Source organism: Chionomys nivalis, chromosome 6 (assembly GCF_950005125.1).
Source record: "Chionomys nivalis chromosome 6, mChiNiv1.1, whole genome shotgun sequence".
Classification (NCBI taxonomy): Eukaryota; Metazoa; Chordata; class Mammalia; order Rodentia; family Cricetidae; genus Chionomys; species Chionomys nivalis.
Genome location: NC_080091.1, coordinates 34,255,448 through 34,280,887, shown reverse-complemented (window position 1 = coordinate 34,280,887; position 25,440 = coordinate 34,255,448). Strand labels below are relative to the sequence as shown.

At 48.6% G+C, this 25,440-nt stretch overlaps 2 protein-coding genes across 2 annotated transcripts in view; one reads left to right on the top strand and one right to left on the bottom strand.

The window, feature by feature from the left end:
• Adcy1 (adenylate cyclase 1) overlaps positions 1 to 9,696 on the top strand; it is a 114,157-nt gene extending 104,461 nt beyond the window's left edge. The window contains exon 20 of the mRNA XM_057771389.1: positions 3,707 to 9,696. Coding sequence (XP_057627372.1) covers positions 3,707 to 4,009 — 303 coding nt within the window. The 3' untranslated portion in view covers positions 4,010 to 9,696. The remainder of the gene's footprint in view (positions 1 to 3,706) is intronic.
• Positions 9,697 to 16,628: 6,932 nt separating this feature from the next.
• Positions 16,629 to 22,142, bottom strand: Ccdc201 (coiled-coil domain containing 201). The gene is made up of 4 exons (XM_057771390.1): positions 21,871 to 22,142; positions 19,420 to 19,857; positions 17,916 to 18,128; positions 16,629 to 16,712 (listed from the first exon to the last, which is right to left on the bottom strand). Exons 1-3 carry the CDS (start codon positions 21,889 to 21,891, stop codon positions 17,952 to 17,954), a joined length of 636 nt encoding a protein of 211 aa, XP_057627373.1. The 5' UTR covers positions 21,892 to 22,142; the 3' UTR covers positions 16,629 to 16,712; positions 17,916 to 17,951.
• Positions 22,143 to 25,440: the final 3,298 nt, after the last annotated feature.

Here is a 25,440-nt window from a genome sequence, read left to right as displayed (position 1 = left end):
CACTGTCTTCACCATTGACGTGCATAACTTTGTGCGCCAAGCATCCTTATAGTGGTGCAGCTACCCCTGCTGTCCTGTCTAGGACATGTGGTCTGTGGTTACCGGGGAGAGTATGCTTACACCCCGCATTGACTTCCCCAGACCAGCCATTCCCAAAGGAGGCTTTCCGCCTTTTGTTACTGTGTAAAATGTCCTGGTGAGAGCAACTCAGTGGAGAAAGGGTTTATCTTAGCTCAGAGTTGTTCTAATACAGTCTGTCATGACAGAAGTCAGGCCGACAGGAACTTGATGGCATTACGTACTGCAGTCAAAAGAGCGACAATGCACGCATGCCAGTGCTCAGATAGCTTAGCCCGGGCTCCACCCACAATTGAGACAGGTCTTCCAATATCAAAACAGCCCCCTTCCAGGCAATTCCCAGAGACCCTCCTCCCAAGGGGTTCTAGACTCTGTCCAGTTGACAACGCCAACTAAACACCCCACTACCTTTGTCAACTTGAGGCTCACACACAAAACCCTTTTAAGTCATAAACTTCCACTCCTTGGTCCCATAGGCTCAAGACAATCTTAAAGTCTATTCAAGCCAAAATAAAGATCCTCCATAGTTGTTAGTAACAACAACAACAACACTGTAAAAGTCCAAATATCAAATTTAAAAAGTTACATTCTTCCAGCATATACGGACACTTCTAAACATGCCTCTTCTAACATGGAAGAGCCAGGGCATAGCTAGAAATGGTTGTACCAAAGCAGAACCAAACTCCAGCAGGACAAACGCTAAATCTTGTATTGAGTATTTTATTTTTGGCTCATAATGTAATCATCTGGGTTCCAAACCTCCTTGCCTACAGTCCTCCGTGCCCACAATCCTCCTTGCCCACAGCCCTCCTTGCCCACAGTCCTCCTTGCCCACAGCCCTCCTTGCTTGAATGTCCCAGCCTGGCTTCTCTGATATCCTGGGTCTCCATTGCAATTGAGGTTTCACCTTAACAGCCTCCAATGCACATAGCAGCCTCTTGGGACCTCTGTTCTCTGGTCCTGCCTCCTATTGCCTGGCTTTGGCTGTACTCCTGACCCCCTCAGTCTTGCATCCTCTATGCCTCCAAAACCAGCACCAACCACACAGATGCCACGGCCAAGCTCTCTCTGCCACTCTCTCAGGATGGAGCCCAGACTCCTTGGACCATAGCTCTACCTGTTTTCTCCTGACCCTAGAGAAACACTCTTTTAGGCAGTTGTGTTCAAGGAACAGAGAATGCCATTAGCTCAGGCTTTCTTTCCCTTTAAATAAATTGGGATTTTTCCAAGATAGCGGTGTGGTGTTACCCCCAGGCCATCCCTCTCACTGCAGTGTGCTGTAGAGGCTTCTCTTCGGTCCTGCTGAGCTCTTTAATAGTAACAGCTGCCTTCTCAACACCAGGCTGATTGCCTTTATCTCCTTACATTTCCCCTGCCCATCAGATCGGTCCATTAGCTTTAAATTCTGTTCCGCTCAACTTCTCAGGGCACAGCAGAATGAAGGCAGATTGTTGGCTGAAATACCACACAGATGGTGGTTAGCCCAGTGCCTGATGGAGTCCTTGGTACCCCCTGAAATGTCAGGAGCTGGGATGCCATGGTCTACGTTTCTCTCAGCGTTCCTGATTTCCAGGTTCCAACGAAATGGCCCATTAAGCTCCGCTGCCAACATCCAGTGGCTTTTTCTAGCCCAGTTTCTTCCACGTTCCAGCTGTGGGTAATATCCCAACAGCTTAAGACCCGCACTGTCAGGTATATCGCAGCCATAGCCTGAATACGTGCTTCTGTCTTAGCTTCTTCCTGTTGCTGGGGTAAAATATCCGGATAAAAGCCACTTGTTAGTCAAGATTCTCCTGAGGAACAGAACTGGTAGGATGAATACATACTACAGGGGATTTCAGTAGATTTTTTTATATACTATATGGATCTAGGGAGTCTAATAATGTCTGCCTTCACATTGGAGAAGCTGAGAGCCTGGCAGCTGCTTAGTCTGTGATGCTGGATTTCTCAGTAACCCCAGTCTGCTACTGACGGCCTGGAAGTTTCCTGGAGAGCTAACTAGTCTTCTTTCCACATTGGAAGGTCAAAGAAGCAGTGTTCTAATGCCAGCAAATGGCGGCAGCCGTGATAGGGCAGATGGTCTCACAGCAAGATGCAGTCAGGGTAGATGACCCTTTTGGTGACGTGGAGAGCAACACCAAAGCAAGCAGCAAAAGCAGAGCACTTCCCCTCAGGCCACCTTTTATCTGTCTGCCACCGGATGATGTCACCCACATGGAGGGTGGGTCTTCCGCCTTCATGTAACCTAGTCAAGGAAACGAAATCCCGTATAGGGGTTCCCACTAACTCGCCTCTTAGTTGATTTGGGTTGACAACATCACAGTTGACAGCCAATATCCACCATCACAGAGACCGTCTCCTATGCCGCTGGGCTGTTGCTTGAGGCCAACATTGCATCTGTTTCTGCTCTGAGCTTGACAGTGACCCGGCTTCTCTGCCCCAGGCGTGGCTTCTCAAATGGCCTTCCCTATAGGTCTCCCTGCTACACCCAACGCCTCTGCCTTCCTTCCTTTTTCTAGGCATCCTAGAGTCAGACGTAAGGTCAGGGGTGCAAAGAAAGAGACCACCACTCCAACTGAAGTGTCCGGGCAAGGCAAATTTAACTCTTGATCAAAAGGGCAAACACCAGAGACAGGACGTACATTTGGATTTTATTCTAACTCAGGTAGTGATGGTGTCTTTGGCTAGAGTCTAACCTCACAGTTTGATTTGATCAGTTAGTCTGAAAAGAAAAAAAAAAAGGGAAAATAAAGGAGGAAGGGAAAGGGTTTACTACTCCAGGCCATCAAGTGCTTGGAGACAGCAGTGTTTGTGTAGACAGACAGTGTGCAGGGTTTGAGGACTGAAGCAGTTGCGTAAAACTCTGATGGGGTGGAAGAGACAAAAAGATTTGAATTCTTTGCCCTGAACACACGATTTCTAGTATCTGATAAAAAAGGCTCCTGTTTGATATCTCTTACACTGGTGCTCAGTTTGATGTGAGGGCCACCTTCCCCAGCTCTGCCAGAGTGTGGAAGGTAGGTTGAGACAATTCCATTGTTTGAACATAAAATAGGAGGAGACAAGGAGGTAGAGAGGCCTCCTCTGCTGGTTTAGCGTGATGCCAAGGATCGGGTAGATCTCATCCTTTATCTTTTTGCTGGTTTTGTGAGGCAGGGATTCTTGGAGCCAGGACACTGGTTTGAAGCCTGAGAAAAGAGGAATTAAGGGACGGCCATTTTTCTCCTAGCTTTCTTTGCCCTCTGTGTGCCATTTAGTAGCTGCACCCCAACCCCAACAACTAAGTAGTGGGGTAAAAGCACCAGACTACTTTGCTGAGGTATCTGGAGGCCCCAGCCAGAGAACCTGCCCCGGCTCCTCTATCCATAACATTGAGGCTAGTCCCTCATAGCCCCGACTGCTGCACAAAACGGCCGCAATGGCTCACCCAAGCCCTGCTGGATCCCTAGCCCCCATTGCCTGCACCTGCCTACATACAGAGGAGCTTTGGCCAAGTCCTGCCAGAGTTGGGCAGCCGGGATGGAGAGTGAGATGCAGGGTAGACGTCACCCTGGGGGAGCTCCTGGCCTCCAGAGGACCCCCTCATAGGGCATGATCAAGAATATTGTTGGCTTCTTTCCATTGGCAGGTGACTGAGGAGGTCCACCGTTTGCTGAAGAGGTGCTCATACCAGTTTGTGTGCAGAGGCAAAGTCAGCGTCAAGGGCAAGGGAGAGATGCTCACGTACTTTCTAGAAGGCAGGACTGAAGGAAACAGTTCCCATGGCAGGACCTTTCGCCTGGAGCGGAGATTGTGTCCTTATGGGAGAGGTGGAGGCCAGCCCAGACGGCCCCCACTGTGTCCTGCAGCTGGACCCCCGATCAGACCGGGGCTTCCCCCAGCCCCCACTAGCCAGCACCTGCCATCCACAGCAGCAGGGAAGGAAGCCTAGTGGAGCCCATGGGCCACTGGAGATGCATGCAACACAAGAGTGCTCCAGGGTGACACAAGCCACCGTGGCTCCAACCAAGACCAGCCAGAGGAGCAGTTGCCAAGCGACTTGGCTGGAGAAGAAGCATCGTCTAGGTGTGGCCTGAGGCCAATGGGAGATGTGCCCAAGCCACCCACTTGGGGCATACGGAGCCCTGTCTCTTCCTAGTGACCTGGTGATGCCTGGCTAGTGTTGGCATGTTGGGACCCTGGGAATATCTTCCACGGTCATAGCAAAAACTATAAAGGTCCAGCTGGCAGAGGAGCCCACCATGACCAAGTCTCAAGTCAACCTGGTTTATGGGTAGCTCCAACCCTGGTAGGCCCTGGTTTATGGGTGCCTCCAGCCCTGGTAAGCCCTGGTTTATGGGTGGCTCCAGCCCTCGTAGGCCCTGTCTTATGGGTGGCTCCAGCCCTGGGTAGTAGTTTCGAGTGCCAGACTGGGAAGTTGGCCCCGCTGGGCAGGGCCATGACAGTTGGGCTATTCATACCACAGGCACAGCTTAGAGCTGGTCAGGTCTTGGACAGGACAGTATAGGAAGAATTGAAAAGCCACCTCTTACTGCATGAAGAGTAACGTTGCTGGCTTTCCTCAAGAGTAGGCTTTTGCTAACAGCCAGAGGCAGGTCTTCTGGAATCCTCCGGGTCCCTACAGCCCCACTTCTAGCCTCCTGGCCTGTGCATTCTCTTCCAACCCCACCTGCCTGCTGGATTCTGACTCCCGTGACAGTGGGCCCTCCTCTTCCTGTGCCATCACTATGCATTCAGAGAAGAGGGGCGTATGCTGACTTGCCTTCTCTGTGGTGTCTTGGACACTGTGAGTGTAACAAGAATCAAGCCTTCGTTTATGCTAAGAGTGGTTGACCACGCTACCCACAAGCACTTTCCTTGCTGGAAGATATCGTTTCTCTGGTATAACCACTCCTCTTCTTGGGGGCTTCAGAGTTGGCAGAGTGTGTGTTCCTGAGTCTTGGGTGCGGTGTCCCTGCTTCAGAGTGAAAGGAAAGAGTGTCCCTGTTGACACGGGGTGGGGTGGGGGGGTCTCCCATCTATGCTTCCCTATGTCTGCAGCTGAGGTGAAAACCGAAAGTGTGGGGGACAGGAGCCTGGAAGAGCTGCTGGCAAGTGATGGGCCAGAAATAGCTGGATGAAATCTGGAGATACGCAACCTCACAAGAAGGGAGGCAGCCTGCAAACAGCAGGTGGGCATAGGCTCTGCCTGCCCATGGCTGTGGAGGCCCATCTTCTCATGCTCCCCAAGGGCTTTCCCCCTTCCTAGGGTCCTGTCTTCTTAGACTGAGGCAGAGCAAAGCCCAACCTTCAACGGCAGGGCACATATGTGGGGTCCCTGGCCCTCAACTCGGCGCTGGCTCAAGTGTGTGGCCCTGCTGGGGCCTGGGTAGGTCAGCAAGCTATCCCTGAGAGACTCAGGTCGCGTGTTGGTAGGAAGAAAGTGTCAAGCAAGAGAGAGCTGGAGGCTCCTGCGGAGTATCCAAGCATCTGAGACTGTAGACTGCACTATAGGTGCCCTCGGGTGGGAGTGGGGCAGCTGTAAAGACTGCTCATTCTCTCCGCGCTGGAGCTTGTGGTTGATGCTAAAGGGAGCCTCTGGCACTGTCTGCAGAGGAGCTCTGACCTGTGCCCACCCTGCTTTGTTAACCTTCTGATGATGCCAGGCAATGTGGCCATCCTTTGCTGCCTTTCTGACACCCTACTCTGGGTAGACCCCAGAGCGGGGCCCAGACCCACCTCAGCACCCCACTGCAGCCTTCAGGGCTGGAGAGCAGCTTGCTTCACCCTCTTCCGGTGGTTATGTCTGGTTCCAGGGACTTGGGATTTGGGTATAGCATTGCTGGGTGATGCTGACTCCAGTAGAGCAGAGGGCAGGGGAGAGTCTTTGCATTTCTCCCGTGGTCCAGAATTCCATCAGAGATTGTATTTATAGGAAAGTTTCAGACTGTTGGAGGGTGGGGCACTGAGGACAGATTTCATCTGAGCCAGAACCTGGCTAGGGCAGGCAACTCTCTGTAGCTCCCGCCTCCTGTTTGCTCTCTTGTTTGCCTAACCTTGGTACAAATAGTTTTTTCCTCATGGGCTTTATTTTCACTAGGACTTTCTTACCTGTCTGTCTGTCTTAACCAGATTTGAAGCAGTCAGCTTAGACAGGAACACTCAGAGCAAGTGAGTACATTGTGACCCTGGTTCTGCAGGCTGTGATGCTGTCCCTGGCCTTCTAGGTCATTAAGGATGGCAGAAACCCTCGAGCATGGCCTGGGTTTCCTCAGAGTGGCTTCTGGGCCTCCAGAACTGTTGTCTTTCTGGGATGTCCAGGTAATGGACAGAGGGGTGGTTCTCAAAGATGCTCACGTGATAGCCCCAGGACCTGTGTGTTTGTTCTGTCAGTCAAGAAGCTTCACAAGAGGTCTTAGGGTAGCTGCTGAAGGATGAGAAAGGATCATAGACTACACCAGTGGGGTTGGTGCGGACACATGGACTCTCAGAAGTCGACAGAAGGATGGACAGGCTGAGAGAGGCATGGAGCACACACTGAGGAGACCCATGAGGACAGCACAGCTCCAGCCAAGCAAGAAGCCAGGATGTCACTCCCACAACCACAGGGGACTGAATCTGGCCCTGAGTAAGCAGCAGGCAGAGCATCAGAGCCATCAGGGAGGAGCCCAGTGATGACACCTGGATCTGACCTCTAAGACTCTGAGCAGAGACAGCCAAGGGCAGTAGCACTGCACTCACACGGAATGTGCAAAACGGAGGTTACACGGGTGCTTGGGCAAAGCTACCCACGGCGTGATCAGAGCAAGAGAAAGCAACCGTAGAGGGTGACATTGCCTTCTCTGGGCACAGAACCGTTCTGAAGTAGACCACACAGGAGCCTTGGCTGGGTCTCTTCTTCAGGGGCGACATCTCCATCATCAGCAGTTCCAACCCCGCCTACTTCTTGTGAGGTCAGGATCCATACCTGCAGCCATAACGTTCCTCGGGGTTTGGTGATAAACGACTTTTTATTTGTGATAAAAATGTATTATATTGCCTTATTTATTTTTAATCTTGTACAATATTCATGTACAAATGTTAGAGCCATTTGGGTAGGATTCTCTCCAAATTATTTATTTTAAGATGCTCTGTAAATAGTGCACCAGTTAGAGGTGCTTCCTGTTCACTTGTACCAAAAATGAGGAAAAGCCTGGCACCCGTGTCAGCCCCTGCTTGTGATGCTTTGGCCCTTGGGAAATGACCCCTTTGTGTTCCCTTCTCAGCCCCAGCATGCCTCCCGTGCCTGACATCGTAGAATAGAACACAGCCCCAGAATGCTTCCAAATGCTTCCACGGGCTGTGCCAACCTGGGACGGTCTACACCTTCAGGTGTGTGTCCCCACACATCCAGCAACCCAGTTGTTTCTCAGACTCCAAAGCCACCAGGGCTTCTGGACCCCGTTCTGTCATAGAAGCAATAACCATAACTATACCGCAGAAACAAGTTTGGCCCAAGCAGATTGATACTTCGGAATCTACCCGTGCATGTGAGTTTGCTATAAAGGATTGGCATTCCAGGTCCCCACCCCTCCCAGAAGGCCCAGCTCTAGCTTCTTGGTTCCTAGAGCCAGGATTGGTACCCCAGATAGCTGAGCAGACTGAGCCAACCAACAGTCCTGGGACCCACACTATTATTCACTAAGGGATAAAGCTTAGGGCAGCCACATTGTCCTGGATCTGTACCTGTCCTCAAATCATGATGCTTTGCATGACTGAGCGTAATGGTTTGTTTCAGCTGTGTGAGCATCAAATCAAAATGGTTTGTTTCAGCAGTGTGAGCATCAAAAGGTGACATTTCCAGGCACTTGCGGAATGCCATTTAAAGAAAACGGTGCCATATTCAAGGCTGCACTTCTCACCCTTATCAGTGCCATCCTGGTGGGAGAAGAGGTCTGTGTTGGAGTGGGCCATCCCTGAGCGTATAAGAGGAAAGGGCTAGGAAGGGAGCCCTGACTAGAATCGAGGATTCAGGCTGTGGGCTCAGCTGGCAGATCTGATTAGCCTCCAGAGACTTCACATTTTATTTATGTGCAATCTGAAGGACACTTGTGCCATAACAAGCACTGACAGCAACCTGCAGAGGCTGTGTGAATGGCTAGCTTCAGTGGCCTGGGTACGAGGCGAGCAGTTTGGATTGCGGAATTAGGGAAGGTTTCATTTCGGTCTCCCAGCCATCACCCTTTTCAACAAGGTAAGTTCTAGGGCTCTCCGCGTCCCAGGCATTTTGTTCACAGCACGTACAGAGCTTTAGTCAGTGAGCGTTGGGGGGTGGAAGTAACACAGCAAGTGTGTGCCTTTCACAGCAAGCAAGCAGTGGCAGGGAAAGAACGTTCCTACATATCCTGCTCTCACATCAGCACCACGAGAGGCTGCAGAAGCGATGCTGATGTATTACTTTCTTAAATGGCTATACATACGTGACCCCCAGAAACGGACTTGCTCATACTTTTCAGAGGCTCCACTTTTAGAGTGCCCTCCCATGCACACATGTATGTGCGTGTGCACACACATGCACATATAAACAAAGCAAAAACCAAACCCTCCTCCTCCCAGGTGTTTGGCTTGGTAAAACTAATAAGGAACAAATCTGGCAACTTGAATGTTATATGGGCCCTCAAGCATCTTGCTTCTCCGACTGTCACTGGCTTTGAATGTTTCCATTTTTGGATTTGAACCAATAGTTCCTCATTTTCATTTACAACTGCAGGCTTGGACATAGGTTGATGAGTAAAAATATGTGGGAGTCAATGTGTGTGTGCTTGCTTTGGGATGTTCACAGCTGGCAGGATGAATATGGTAGAAATGGATGTGCTTTGGCACTAAGCAACTCCTGGTGCCTATTTGGTCAGCTGGTACCACATGAGACCAGTGTGGATCCAGTGTCACAAGGCCTAGAATCCAGGAACCTTCCTAGGTGCCTGGGAAGGCAGAGGGTGTGAGGCCTGGTCAGAGGATCTCCGCCTGGAGGGTAGGGAGAGGACAGAACTGAAAGGCATGTTCAGGAAGGCTTCTGCAGCTCTCTGGAAGGAGAATTCTGGAGAGTTTGATTTCTATATCTGGATGATCTGTGGTGGCCTAGTCCTGCTGCTGGCTGACATCAGCTGCACAGGGTTCTCCTCCTGCCTGGAGCCCATCTGGGATACTCTATGGACTGAGGTAGGAGGATGTCAGAGGCTCTTGTAGCTGTTTCCTCCTGCAGAGTCAAGTACACAGTGAACACATCCTCACAGACACACTGGGTCAGGCAAGGCAGGTGTCCGCACCCTCCAGGTTCTGCCTCACCTCCAAGAATTCAGAGAGCACTTTGGGATATATCTGGGGTCTCTGGCCTTGCCCTGTGTGTTCACTCCTCGTAAAGGCAGGTCCAGTAATAAGGTATGAGATTTGTCACCCTGTGATCCATTTCATAAACACTTGAGATCCAACTTCAAGGGCCACATTCTATCACTAAACAAATTATCTAATCAACAGGTCATTATGTAATAACTCAGATGTGTGATTTTTTTTAAGTTTTATTAACTGTTTTAAGCCATTCTGTTCCGCATATACTAGATATGTCCAGTAGCTTGAAAAACAACAATAACAACAACAAAAACACTTGGGGCCACACTTAGTTCAAATCAATGTGTGCTCCTGTGTGCATGTGTAAACATATGTGTGCATGTCTTCTACAGCATAAAATTACTTCTCCTAGGATCAAGTGATTAACAGAAGGACAAAAACTAAATTTAAATAGTTAGCTGACCATCCTTTCTGACAGTTAGAATCCCACAAACCACGGCAGCACCTGCCAACCCCCCTCCTTGGGGGAGATATAGGATGGGCATGTGTCCCTGAACTAGTGCAATAAGGACCGCTCACTCTCTTCTGTAATAGCAGCTTCAGGCCCGAGTGCATTGAGGCAATCTGTTGCTCCCATTTCTTTTGTCTTGCTGGTTTGAGGGTTAGGGCCCATGCGGGATACTGTGCCGAGAGATGCCAGGGGGAGTGTCCATCAGAACTCTGAGGGAGGAACAAAGTGGTACATGAGTCCTTCCCTCAAGTTATAGGAGCTGACATGGGGGCCACGTCCACCACCTGTTGTGCCAGCTGCTGCCTGTCTGGCTTGTACAGTGGGAAGAACAAGACTCAGGAGGCTATCTTGGGCTGTTGTTCAGAAGTGGCTGGAAAAAAAAATGTCTTAAAACTCAGAAAATTGACCAGAGTTGTGCCACATCCTGTCCTGACAAGGGTTGGGTCCTTTAAAATCTAACGAATGTACTGTGCTTTCTTCAGCATGTTAGTAGACCTGCGAAGTCCACGGTCAACCACAGGGAGGGTGATCATCCTTGCATCGTCTTTCCATTAGTTACCATCTTTGTGGGGGGGGAGCTTTCATCTGACGCTCGAACACTCATTACTAGTACTCCTGTCTAGTTTGGCAATTCCTGGACACCTTCTGTGGGCTTTTCATTCATGAACGGCCTGTGGAAAGAGCTAGTAGGGTAATCCCCAATGCCTGTTGTTCTGAGGCTGCGTGCAGAGAGGGAGGGGCCACGCCTCAATTCCTCATCTGTTCTGGCCAGCCTGTGTGTTTCCTCTTACAGTTAGGGTTTCTGCTAAGCAAACTGAAATCTGTAAGAACTGGGTTGCTGTTGATTTGACTGACCGTACCACAATGCTTACCGGGGTGCAGGGCACCTCGTGGAGGCTGGTCCCTTGTGGCCGAATGCTGTTTGGTTCTGTAGTCCCCGGCTTCTTGTTGCTAAATTAGAGCCATTCCGTTCCTTTCACATCGGTTGCATTCCTCCAAGGTTACAGACACCCAGTAAGAAGTTAGATGCCTTGCTTGAGCGAACCTTGTTTTGTAGCCCTTGAAATTCTAAAACTTTCTGAAACACAAACTGTCTTCTCGGAACACTCTTTCCTGCAGAGCCCAAGCCCCACTCCTGTGTTGCTCCTCCACACAGCCAGCCCGGCTCCAGTTACACCTCTTACCTTCAACGCTCCACAGCCATTTCTGTCCCATGCTGCCGGCAGGCACGGCTATGAGGATGCTTGCCTAGGGATTAAAGGGACGCTGAGAGAGGGTTTCCCAGGCTTGTAAAGAAAGTGGTGAAGGGACTATGATGGATGGCAAGAGGTATGTCAGTCCCTCAAGTACCGAAGCCCCACATGCCTTCTAAGTGTGACCTGCCCATGCCAGGTTACTTCAGATACATCAGTTTCCAAACACATCCAGCCGCATTCTGAGAATGAGCGTTTCGGTGGAGATGCTCTCTGAGACTGGCTCCAGAAATCTCTTAGGCAAGGACAGTTGCAGGCCATTCCATCTGCCTGTGGGTGATGCCGCCGTCCCCTGTGGCACTGCAGTGGGAAGTGGGCCTGACAGCAGCCAGAACTTGTCTCTTACCTCCCACCAGCAGCCTCCACCCGGCCCCAGGTCCCAGGCCCCTGAAGCACAAGTCTCAGGAGACTGTTCCCATCCTGTGGGGACCCCAAGGAAGCCCCCGGCATCTCTTGCACACACCACTGGCAGTGTGGGCACAACTGGCCACCAGGAGCACACGCCTGGGGAGGAGGGGCTTGTTCTGTTGCCTTCACCTCTGTTAAAATTGAGTATATGAAAGCCACTTGCACTTTGGAATTGCATGCCATGAAATTCCTAATTGTATGCACCTTAGTTTCAATTTGACATTATGTCGCATGCCCGAAAGAATGGATGGCTTGGGCTTGTCTTCAGGTCATCTCTACTGCTTGTTGGGAGCACACAGTGTTCCCCTCTGCCAGTCAGTTCCACAACCCATGTGACTCCGGCATTTACTGTCCACCCTCTCCCATCAGCCCATGCTCCCTTTCCCACCATCCTCTCACTTAAGCTGATTGCTCACCAGTTTGCACAAATGGGCATGTCATTATGATCATATCTTAGCAGTAATTACATCTTGATTTCAAGTATAAGCCCAAAAATCCACTTCTGTATGTCCTTACTTAAAAAAAAAAAGGCATGTAAGCACCTGTGTCCTGTGTTTATCAAGAAAGCTTCGAGTCCCTTAGTGGGATGGAGGGTGCATGGACAAAGGGGGCATTTTCTCCCACACAAACTCACCAGATGCGTCCGTAGCTGAGAGAACGCGATGATTATAGTCACAATAACTCAATATCACTGGGTAACCTCTCACAATAGATTTGTATAATCAATACGGGTCTATTTTTATGTCAACTCTGTAGAGCACCTTCCAGTCTTTTTCAAGATTGTTAAACGGAGACAAGTAATTGAATAATTTGTCCTATTTTTATTTAAAACGTGAATGAACTGAAATGTTAATGTGAATGTACATTTCTTAATCGCAACTTTTCTACTGAGTGTTTGCACTATACTCTCTGGAGTCTTATTTAACAAAAATAAAAGAGAAAATTTGCTTGACTAAACTCTGGCCCGTCTCACTGAAAGACAAATGTTTTGGAGCCATTCCTGACTCCTTTCATGTTCATTCGTGGGCATGGGGCATTAGTATTCAAAATGTTACATAAAGTCATGTTTGTTTTTACACCACCACCCCTTCACTTTTCTTGCCTGGATGTTAGTCATAGACCTCTGTGAACCTCAGATAGTTCTCTGATAATATTTAAATGTTAATATGGATTCTCCAGGCTTAGTCTGTCAGTAACATTACATCTTGAATTTTTCAGAACTTCCTCTAGCAAAGGACTCAGTATTTTTTTTTTCCGTTTTTTTCTCTGCAATGTCTCCATCATCTCTGTACATGTTAGGCAAGTATTCTGTCCCTGACTACTACTATATATCTGCTGCTTTCATTGTCCCTTCTTAGAAGATAAAAAATAATAAAAAAAAAATCAACCAAGGGGCGGTGGTGGCGCACGCCTTTAATCCCAGCACTTGGGAGGCAGAGGCAGGCGGATCTCTGTGAGTTCGAGACCAGCCTGGTCTACAAGAGCTAGTTCCAGGACAGGCTCCAAAAAACCACAGAGAAACCCTGTCTCGAAAAACCAAAAAAAAAAAAAAAAAAAAAAAAAAAAAAAAAAAAAAAAAAAAAATCAACTAAGCAAGCAAGCAAACAAAAACCAATAACCTGAGCACAGCACTAAAGTGGTGATAGGTTTCTTTCAAGAGTGAGAAATGAACCCATCGCGGGTTACGTGTCCACAGGCACATGGTCACGGAGGCGTTTCTTTCAAGTTGTGTTTCCTTTGTATGCTGTTTTAAAGTTCTCTGGAGTGGTCGAGGAACAAAGAGGGAGGGCAGGAGGGTGTGAGTGTGCACTTTGGTGTCAAGGAGAGCATAAACAACAGCTTAAGGAACTGGCTCACATGACTTGAGGGGCGGGGGCTGGCATGTCTGAAGCCTGCCAGGAGACTGAGGAGGAGCTTAGTTTCCAGCTTGCACCTGAAGGCAAGAGGCCACCCTCGGCATGGTAGGTCACCTGCTTTTCTCTAAGTCTTTTACAAATGGCAGTCCCATGTTAAAGTACCTTCATGTCAACAACTCCATGGAGTCTGGACAGACAGCCAGAGGGTGGCTTAATCAAAATGACCCAGAATTAACTATCAATATATATGATGTACAGTTTTTCTCTGTTAAAGACTGCCTCTTTAAGGTAAAAAAAAAAATCATGTTTTAGTAAAAGGGTTTTTTTTTAAGTTATGGATGACTATTCCAATAGATTTTAAAAAGTCATATATGGAATTGTGGAAAGTCTGAAATTAAGAAATACACCCTAGCAGAAACATGGTCATTGGTTGAATTACTAACTAAAGGAACACAAATTGAAAGCAATATCATGCCATATCCACCCTTACCAGGATGTTTTTGGAAAGATAACCAATGCATCATTAGTAAATATGCAATGAGATCACACTACATTCTGCACAGAGAGTCTTCACTCCGTAAAATGTCACAGGGACCACAGGGTGTTGATTCTTTTGGTATGGTAAAACCAATCCAGGATTTTAGCAATGACTAACTATCCTCCCAATCCTAGTGGTTCCCCAACCCCTTCCAGCCCTTCACTGTGCTGTTGATGATGGTGCACAGCTGGGAAATTCTAAGATGTCCCTCCACCAAGATCTTATTGTCATCACTTGTAATGGTATGATGTATCACTCCTCATTGTGCCAAGGGTTTTATGATCTGATACACGGGCATCCCATGTTTCCTGAGAGCAGAAAACTGTCTGGTTGGTAGCAGAAGCTGAAGGGATCTGAAGGATGACAGTCATTCATGACTTAAAGCAGCGGTTCTCAACCTGAGGGCCATGACCACTTTGACAAGGCCCTAACTCCAAAAATATTTACATTACTATTCACAACAGCAGAATTACTGTTATGAAACAGTAACGGAAATCATTTCATTGTTGGGGGGCAGGTCATCACAACACGAGGAACTGCGTGAAGGAGTCGCAGCATTAGGAAGGTTGAGAACCACTGACTCAGAAGAGTAGCTAGCTGCATGACTAGGAAGAGGAAGACGGTCAGCATCTTGGAGCAGAGCATCTCTCTTTTGATGCTCCCAACAAGGGAACAAAACCTCAGACCTGTGACTACAGGGGAGCAGATTGGAAGGCCTTGCCCTCCCTTATCAAGGGCTAAGTTGGCCTTCAGTACTGCGGAACGGTTACATCACTCTCAATGTTCATGTAGGTGGTTTTGAAAATAGGACATCTTTTAAATTTTAGATTCTCTTGGATAGACTTTGAGGACCTAATTCTAAATTGTTACTCTGCCCTGATATCCCAGCTGTTTGAAAATGGGATTATCAGCCCCAGAGAGCAAGACTGTCTTCACTCCACCACCCACAGAGCTCAGAAAGTTATGCTTGTTCCTGTCAAGTCCTGCTGGAAAGCTGTCAGACTAGTGGGCACTCCTGCGGCTGCCACTGCCGGCCAATGCTGATGACAACAGCCATAGCAATAAGCCTATAACCCCAGGGCATGAAAAATGGCCGAAAAATGGCCTATGACTTCTAGAGCCTGGAGCAATAGTCCCTGTTTTGGAGCTGCCCATAACAAAGGCACTTTCCTTTGTCTACCCACAATTCTGAGTACAACAGAAAGACCCCAGCCAGTTATTGGTAATTCATGGGAACGGAATCAGCCAATTTGAACAAACTTTGGGGTAGATTTCTGTCCAGTCATTGCAGGTAAGAAGTGACCTCAGTCTCAGTCTGGGACCCCAGAGCAGGGCCATGGTAAAGGGGCGTGCTTGTGAGTCTCTGGCTCCAGGTCACTCATCCTGCAGCCGTGGGAAATGGCAATGCAGCAGGAAGCCCTATGCCGACCCATGATTTCTAGTCAGAACAAAGATGTCCTTTCATGAGGGAACTCAAACCCAAGACAGGCATGTCATAGGATTGGAAATTTGTTCCTTAACCGTACTCCATGAGAAATGGGTGCCAGTGTTGAGGCACCGTGTGCAGACAAGTATAACTGCAAGTGATTAGCTAGAGGGAAAACCCTCTCAGAGACTGAGGACTTTGCAAATTGGAGCTGCCAGGGAGCAGACTATTTCTTTTTCTTGTAAGTTTTAGGACTGCTGTTTTGCAAAACATGGTCCTGCATACTCAAATTATCCATGCTTATCTCTAAGCAACCATTGTTGATCACATCACCAAGGACCACAACTCATCAGTTATCACGGGATTGTTGACTGGGGAATCCTGTTGTTTGAACAGCCTGCTCTAGGGGCACCTTGCTACTGCAGTCTGGGAGTGGCCTGTCTCTGGTCTATTTCTCTCAAGCCAAGGCCTCCTTGCGACCCAGAAAGTATCAGAGTCCAAAAGGGACCTTGCATTATCTGAATTGCCCATCAGTATCTTGCTGCAGATGAGTGTGGACGACTTAAACTGCCCGGTTGGTGAAGCGTCCTCCCAAATGGCAAGTTTTAAATATTTTTTTTACATTTTGTTTTGTTTATATGTGAGAACACGAGCGGGTGTTTTAGGTCAGAGGACAGTGTGTAAGAGTCAGTTCTCTCCTACTGTGTGGACTCCAGGGACCAAACTCAGGCTGGCAGACGTGGCAGCAAGCACCCTTACCTCACCGAGCCATCTTGCCAGCCCCAAGAATGACATTCTAATGCCTTCAGCTGAGTGTCTGTTAAGTGTAAAGTATACTCTAAACCAGGCAAATACACAGTAATCCAGAAAACCAACATAAATGTCCAGAAATTATCTAAGTCCTTCCTCCAAGGCCTGCAATTCTTTCTTTTAAGAACACATTGCCCCAAGCTGCTTCCCTGAACTCATTCTGTGTTTGAATTTCAGTCTTTGAGAAGTGAGGTTGAAATAGAATTCTCTTGGCTACACATAGGAATTAATTTGCATTCAAGCACATTGGAAGGACTTTTCTCTGATGCGTTCATCTCCATCTCTATGTTACACAGTTCTCATCAGGTCTAAAAAGAGTATTCTGTCCTATTTGAAAACATTAATATAGCCCTGACACCCTCAAGACTGATTTTCATAACCAGATAATTACACAAACGAAAATAGAGAATTATTTTAATAGGAAGTGGCTCGAAAATATGCAGATGTTTAAATATAAAATAAATTACAACTCAGAGAACATCACATGGAATCTGAAGTTCCTGCCACAGCTGCAGCGACTGGCCTCCTCCTGAAAGCAGACAATGCAACCTGTTACTTGTGGCTGCAAGCGGAAGGCCCTGGACTCCACAGACACCTTGACCCTACTTTTGTACCATCGCTTTCTCCTTTTAAAAGATTTCACTATCGTGTTAACTGTTTATCTGCAGCCACTGTGGACAAGACAGGAGGGAAGCAGAGCAGACTGCACTAGGACTAGAAACACGCCTGTTTTTAGCAAGGAAACAGCAAACATCCAAGAGTAAAATTGATCTCTACGTTTAAGTGGCCACAGCATGCCTTCATGAAGAGGCCGACCTGAGAGTACTTGGAGGCAGTCTGGTGTTAACTGGAGCTCCAGGGGCGGCCATCTAATGTCTCCTCCTTACATCATCTGGAAGTGCACCCATCAGCTAGGACATGGGGAGAAACTGGGCAAGGGAAGCAACTACCCAGGCTACCACAGGGATGGCTCTATTCCCCTGGCCCCGCCCACAGCATGGCCTTGAGTGGCAGCTGCAGCTCTCCAGGTGTCTAGAAATTGAACCTTTCTAACCATGCTCCCCCGAAGACCAGTGGGAAATCAATCCCATCCATTTCTGAGGAAACTAAAACCCAAATCCTAAACTGTACTCTTTCCCTGTTTCTTCCATCCTCAGGGGACACACACAAACCCCCTTTCTCTATTGGCACATCCCTGATCCCACCCACAAGATGACCTTGCCCTCTGTCTTCCTGTCTTCTCTACCATTGGGCTTAGCTGAATTCCCAGGGCAAGGTCAGAACTTGAGGCCAACCACACTTACACTTGGCCTAGTATTTCAGAATTCCATGGCCCATTTCCTTCTGGTCCCGCCTCACTGAAGCCTGAGTGAACTCAGCCCAGAGTATCAGGAAGTCCCCAGTGCACAGGGCTCTCCCAGGGCAGAGGGAGCCAGGCCAGCCGCAGCTGAGTCCATATGCTTTGTATTGCACCTGATAACGTTTTTGTCAGTTTTCAGATAAGGAAAACAAGGGTCAGAGGAGCAGAGCAATTGTCCCTGAGGTCACAGCCAGGCACTAGAGGGCACAGGGTTCAATCAAGCCCAGTGATCTTTTCAAGAACATGAAGAAGCTCATTCTCTTTCAAACTACCAACTCTGTCCCTTGATATGCCCTTCAACTTCCCCCAGGCCTAGGCAATTCTTCCCCACCTTACAATTTGGGTAACAAGGTCTGTTCCCACCTTACCCACCTGGGCCAGCTGTAGCGTGTGGTATAAATGATCAAATTATTCCAAGGTATCAGGGTCCTGGGCTTCTACACTGACTGTGCCAAAACTAAGTGGTCTCTGGCTTTGGTCAGGGAACTCCGTGCTAAGGATCCCCTCTTGGATGGTAAGTTCATGATGGACCGCCTCTTCAATTTCCAGAAGCATCTGAGCCTCCCATTGCTGCAAGCGTTGCATCTGTGTAGAAGAAAGACAACAATCTGCTGTCATTGTTGGTAACCAACATGCACAATGCACTTGAGAAAAAAAGTACCAGCAGGCCTGGGACCCTTGCCCAGGTCTAAGACAGCAGCCAAACCCACAGGGCTCTCCCTCCCTGTCTTCTGTGTGTTCCCCCAAGTAGAGATCCCAGACCTAGGCTTTCAGTCTCAGAGGAGGTCTGCACCTGAAGTTTATCAGAGTGATAGTCTAAAATCTGCAGATGGTGGGTAGAAGGCAGAGGCCCTTGAAAGTGGCTGGCTATAGTGATATTGCTACTCTAGAGGTTAGCATGCTTAGGTGGGATACAGGGGAGAAATGAGTTGGAAGAAAATTCCTCCAGAGCTTCCCTATACAGCCCTCTCATAATACTGCAGGCTTCCAGTGGTCAGTTCATAGATGTGAGAGTTTAGAAGTGGGATCTGTGGACAGGAGCTGGAAACTGGCAGATAGCATGTGTTTGCTGAGATGGTCTCCCTGATGTAGCCTCGGCTGGCCTCCTCCCTCTGACTTGAACTGTTGTGGTTACAGCTTCCCCCACACCTGGCCTAAAGATACATGTTCTTAATGCTCTGTCTGCTTTGGCCTCTACTCTTGCCAGGATGCTTTCTGGTGGTCACTTAATCACCAGGGCTCTGGTAAAGACTGGCCCTGGCATCCAGAGAGGCAGCAGCACCTCAGAGCAGGGGTCAGGTGTGGCTTGTGCTCCTGCTATGTGAGACTGAGCCATCTCTGTCCCAGTACTGTGGCAAGGGAAGGGATTGAGGCAGCTCAGCCAGGCCCAGAGAACTCAGGACCCTCCCAGGCAGTACCAGCATCCTGCTGTGTTCTAGGCACAGATCAAAGTGCAGTAAAGAGCCTAGATGGACAGTTCCTGTCAACAGCTTCTCTACTGCACCCTCAGTACTGGAGACAGACACTCATAGCACCTAGATGCTCTTGAGTTAGAGACCTGGGACAAAGAACAGCCAGAGCCTGCTCTGGGGACTAGGTTTGCAGAGACCAGCACTGGGAAGTCATGGTGTCCTCAGGCAAAGCCTCCCTTCTGAACAAAAAGCTGTCTTGAGATATCTGAGCATCAGGTGTCAGAAAGCTGGAAGGCCGTGTGACCTCATGTGCAGAGGTGGGTACACTGTGCACAGCCCCATGCTTGGGGCCAGAGGAACCTGAGTGATGGAGGATAAATGCCCCGCTCCATACCAGAGCTGGGAAGCACACAGGGATCTAGAGTCCCTAGCGACAGGGATGGGGTGAGAGGCAGGAGACCTACTGCAGCTGCCCGCTTCTTTGGGTCTCGTCTTCTCTGCCAGAGGCTGTGTGGAATTCCAGGCATCCTCGGGTTCCTCGGCCAGCTCATGTCCTGCAGGTCCTCTGTCTTCTGACACTGCTCCTTGTTCAACCAGGCTGACATGCATGGTTCTTCCTCTGCAGCTAACGGGTCCGGATGGGGCTCTGCCTGCTCACTGGAATTCTCCAGGTCCTCGACAGTTGAAAGCCTCTTTTTTCTGAAGGTGGCTATGGGACTGGACCCTGCCAGTTGGGACCCAGGATCCTCGTCAGAGTCTTCAGATGTCAAGGACCAGTGGTGTTGGAAGTTCCTCCCTGGGGGCCTTGGGCTCCAGCCCATAGGCATCTGAGGAGTGTTGTGCATGACAGGGTTCTTCCAGCCTGGCCTGTTTGTTGCTAGATAGGAGCTTAACTCCGGAGCCTAGAGACAAAGAACACAATATGGGTCCTAGACAGTTGCAGCATGCTTCGTGAAGACATAGTACACTCTTATCCAAGCACAACCGCCCAGAGACACCTATCCGGAGGCCACAGAGAAGGAAACATTAAACACCAAGGGTCTGTGCCCGTGGCTGGAGATCAAACCGCATGCGTGATGGGACATTTCCACTCCCCTGTCCCTGTCCATGGATAGTTAATGAGAGCGCAGTGAGCCGCAGCTGGAGATGGGCTCTCAAGGACAGGACTGAAGCACAGAGAATGTCCCAGGAAACTGCCTTCCCGTGGGGAAAACAGCTAAATGTCACCAGTGAAACATGTCACAGACTCGGGGCACAGGAAGAATTAAAAAGACAGTATGTTTTGGCAAACGATGAAGCCAGCTGGGCAGGTGGCTCTAGTTCAGAGGTTCTCCATAATTTTGAATCAAATGACCCTTTCACAGCAGCCCAAGACTCAGGAAACACATGCTTAGAGTATGATCCATAACCATAGCAAAATTACTGTTAGAACGTAGCAACAGAAATAATTGTCTGGTTGGGGGGGTCACCACAACATGAGGAACTGTGTTGAAGGGTCACAGCATTAGGAAGACCAAGATCCACTGCTGTAGCTGATGGAACATCTTTTTTTTTTTTTTTTTGGTTTTTCGAGACAGGGTTTCTCTGTAGCTTTGGTGCCTGTCCTGGAACTAGCTCTTGTAGACCAGGCTGGCCTCGAACTCCCATCCGCCGGCCTCTGCCTCCCAAGTGCTGGGATTAAAGGCATGTGCCACCACTGCCCGGCTTGATGGGACATCTTGATGACATTTCTCCTCCAAGATAAAGCCTAGATTAAACCAACAATGCTCCTGCATGCATACTCCTTGTCTTAGAGACCAATGATGGGAGCAAAAAGCTTTCATATCGCAGGCCCTGCATCAGTGGATTTAACTGAGCACAGGTGGAAAATGCTCAAGAAAAAAAAAGTCTGATTTTGGCAATTTTCAAAGTAGCAGCAGCATGCATGAGAACATACGGGGTTTTGCTCATGGTTATTCCAAACACAACACAGCCCAGCCGTAAATTCCACACTGAATCGTGCTATGTTATGAGAAAGCAAGGTGTGCCTAGGTTCTGCACAGACACTGTCGTGTTTGATGTGAGGAACCTGAACGTCAGTGGATGCTGGAATCTGAGGAGGGTCGTGGAATTGATCACCTGGAATTAAACACATCTGTGTTCACCCACCACTGAGCGAGCTTCCTTCCCGTGCCAACCTCGTGAAATCACCGGGCAGCAACTCGTGCTCTATTGGTTTGTGTTTTCTATATTTCTTAGGGCTTTAGACAAATTCAAGTAGGCAGCACAACCATGCACCGACTGAGGTCACTTTGAGAGTTGTGCCCGTTGTCCTTCTTGCTTTTTGAAGCAAGGAGGGTAGCAATGTCCACTGCAGGTCAGCCCCAAACTGTTAAGGAAGCCATTGCTATTTCGGGGTAGGGGTACTGAAATATTCCAAAAGTAAATGTTATAATTTTATTTTGTTTTTCATATATATATATATATATATATATATATATATATATATATATATATATATATATATATATTAGAAAATAACTTTGACACTCCTTGAGGCGGAGCAATGCTATATAATTTAGGAACCCAGATTCTCTACTACATAGAGGTCAGGGATGTTCCTGAGTTTTCGGCATCAGGCTGGGAAAACTCTGGTCTGACCCTAGCTAGGAAGAACTAGCAAGAAGTCCAGAGCTGCCTAAGGTGTGTGGTACCTGGGCGCCAGGCCACTGAGCCATGACCCATCTAACACACAGCACATCCAGGGTCTACGACAGTTTCTCACAGGCTAGGAACTCCTTGGGTCCTAACCGGCAGGCAGCCTAAGCAAACTGCAGGACTACTTTCTGCCAGAATTCTACATTCTGCCAGAATTCTCCCCCACACACCACGCACTACTCCTTCCTACTCCCAGATACACCCCTCTCTATACCTACCTGTGCTGTGTCCAACTCCATCCCGTCTTCCCTCTGAAAAGGGTGTCCTCGGGCAGTTACAGCGCCTGGCCCTCAGAACAACAGTGCTTGGAAATACTCCCGGCTACAGGTCCCCCTCAGGCATGGACAGGTGCAAGCGAGCGCAACTGATGAGCACGTGAGCACGTGGCAGGGTTGGGGGCGGGGCGTGCTCATCACCTGAGGGTGTTCACCTGGATGGTTTCTCCCCACACGCAGTTTAGAATGCGTTGTATTCTCGCAACACAAAGGACTGTCCAGTCACCTAATCAAAGGTACTTCTGCATTCAGACACACTGAGCACCACTGCCACTGTTTTTTTTCTTCCTTCCTTCCTTCCTTCCTTCCTTCCTTCCTTCCTTCCTTCCTTCCTTCCTTTCTTCCTTTTTCTTTTCTTTCTTTCTTTCTTTCTTTCTTTCTTTCTTTCTTTCTTTCTTTTTTTTGGTTTTTCGAAACAGGGTTTCTTTGTAGCTTTGGAGCCTGTCCTAGACCAAGTTGGCCTCGCTCTCACAGAGAGTCCACCTGCCTCTTCCTCCCGAGTGCTAGGATTAAAGGCGAGTGCCACTACCTGCCACTGGGTCCTGGAAAGCACTAGAATCTTAAGCAGGTCTGTGGCACAGGATTCCTTCCTTCAGTGGCTCTCAGATTTGAGTTGCTAGAGCCCAGAGCACTGGGCCAGCCAAATCCCTGGTTAAATTGATGATCAGCCTGGCTGTCATAAACAGGTTTCTAAAGACACTGGGTGGAGCCAGGATGGCAACTGAGTCAGTCCCAGCCTGCACCCGCACTGAGCTTCCAAAGGGATTATAACATCCTGGAGAGGGACTTTGCATGAAAGTAAGATGCGCGGGTCTTCAAAATGGGCAGGAATGCTAGTAAGTCTCAGCACGGTGGAGCCAGAGGGGGACAGAAATAGAAGGTGGTTTTAATGTTTCCCAGACTCGCCTTGAACCCCTAAGATCAACTCACCCTTTAGTCTCTAAGAAGCTAAGACAACAGGTGTGTGTCCCTGGGCCTAACCAACTCTTTTTAGTTTACCTCCTGCCTCCCAGTACCCTAGATATTACTCTTTTGATTAAGCTATCTTTTTTATTGTTTAGGTTTTTTGTTTATTTGTTTTTTAAACAGTGTCTCACTATGTAGCCTTGGCTAACCTGGAACTCCCTGGTGCTGAGATCTGGGCTTGAATCTCTTTTAGAATATGTGATTAGATATCTACTTTTTATATGGTAGCACATTATATGTCTGTTCTACAACTTTTCTCAATTGACATATAAGGATCCTGTCTATAGTGTACAGTTTATCTACATGTGCGTATGTACAGGAACAAATATGTACCTGCCCGCACATTCACACACAAATTACTACAAAGTATTCCTTCTTTAGATGTATCCTAATTTTCTCCGTCTGTGTTTTTTCCAGCTGTGCATGCCATCTAGTTGGGCACTTAAAAATAACACACCACAGAGCTAAGAGGCAGCTCTATCCATGGCACATTCCAGCAAGTAGGATTGCTGGTTCCAAGTCAGGCATACTTTGAGACTTACAGCACATTAATGATAACTTATACCCCTAGAGGGCTACACCTCCAGAGCCCCACCAGCAAGATAGCGCTCTCCAGCACCACGCAGAGCTGACACCTGTGGCAGATTAGCCCAGCTGTGTTCTATACAGAGCAGGTGAGCCCCCTAGTCTCTACCATCTCCCATCTTACCGTCTTGCTCTCTGAAGTCCTAGGAAGACCTGTCTTGAGGGATCTTGGTCTCTCTTGTCATAGATGCCGTCCCCAAGTGAGCCTGGATGGTGGGTGTGTGTACCACAGCCTCAGCTCTGTCCCTACCCACGGGCCAGGTGCTGAGTCCATGTGATGCCCCACAGCTGTCTGCATCCATAAGGGTTTCAAGGCTGAAAAAGCTCTCATGGGCCCCCTTGTTTCCCTGAGGGAGGAGATAGCCACAGAAACACTCTATGTCTTAGTGACAAAGCTCAGAGAAGCAGTGATGGCCCAGCACACACCCAGAATCGCGAGGGTGGAAAGCACATGCCAGCTTCAGATACCCCAGGGTCTTAACTTGGTGCTGAGTTCCCTATCGTTTCAGCAGCATACCCCACTCTCTGACCCTGCCCTCATTAAGACGCAGACGAACTGCTTTGCTCTGGAGAGTTTGGGTTGGGAGACAGATTGTATATAAGAACAAACCAGCATGGGTAAATCCCCTGGATGGTCACTAGCCTCCGTTGTCACAAACACATCTGGTCTTTATGTAAACAATGTTTTGAAATTGCCTAAAGGTGCTCTTCTGGGTTGTCCCCATAAAGGGGTTTTTAACTTTCTGACTGCTCTCTTTAGGAGCAGTGGGAAAAGCATAGTAGAACCACCCTTCTGAGAGGAAAAAAAGAAGGGAGGGAAGGAGGAAGAAAGGAATGGAAGGAAGGAGGGAGAGAGGAAGGAAGGGAAGAAAGGAGGGAAGGAAGGGAGGGAGAGAGGGAGGGAGGTAGGGAGGGAGGGAGGGAGAGAGGGAGGGAGGAAGGGAAAGAAGGAGGGAGGGAAAAAGGAAGAGAAGAAAGGAGAGAGGGAGGGAGGGGAGGGGAGGGAGGGAGGAAGGGAAAGAGGGGCTAAAGGAGGAAAAAGGAATGAAAGTTACACCACTTAGTTCTATTTCACATTTCCCCGAGAGATCATGTAACGAGCACACACTAATTTAAACTGTACAGCTCCCTCTAGTAAACCGGGTCTGGCTTTTCTGTCCCCCTGGCTCTGCTACCTAACGTGACCGAGTGCTGTGTCTCCGGATGTGTCCTTGAGCTGCTGACAGCACATGAGTTTCCGACAAAGCCACTGTGTCCACCACAGGTTAACAGTCCAAGGCAAGGACTGGTCAGACCATATGACAAGGGTTTGTCACAAGTATGACTCGTGGCCCCAGAACTGGCTTTTAGAGATAGCTGTGTCTTGGTCCCTCCAGCTAAAATCTGCGTGCAGAGGGACTTTTCATGGAAGTAGAAGTGTCTTCAAAACAGGCAAGATATTAGTAAGTCTTGGCATGGTAGAGCCTGGGGTGCTGGAGAGAGCAGAAGACAGAAGACAGGGAGAAGGGGCAGGCGGCCCATCTGCACAGGTCTCCCAGGGTGGGGCCTGCAGTCTCACGGGGGATGAGAAAATGTGATGACATTCCCTAAGACTCATTTAGAACAGAGTCCAGTCTGAGAAAGAAAATAGTGACCCAACTACCTACCTACCACAGCCACCCTTGTTTTCTGGAAGGAGAACATGACCTTTTAGGGTTTAATCACTTTCTACCCTGCTATATATTCTTATGTAGCAGGTATTGGTCAATTTGCCAAAGGAGAAATTGAAGAAAATAAATGTCAGAAAATTTGTTCAAGGTCATAGGGATGTTAAGAGACAGCCTAACCCACCTCAGAGTCCCTGGTCAAGCACAGGCTTAAGACATCAGGCCACTCAAGGACTTCTACAGTGTCTCAACCTTCTGGCTCCATGGTATCTTTCCTTAAAAATGCAATTTTTTATTAATATATTAAATAACATAA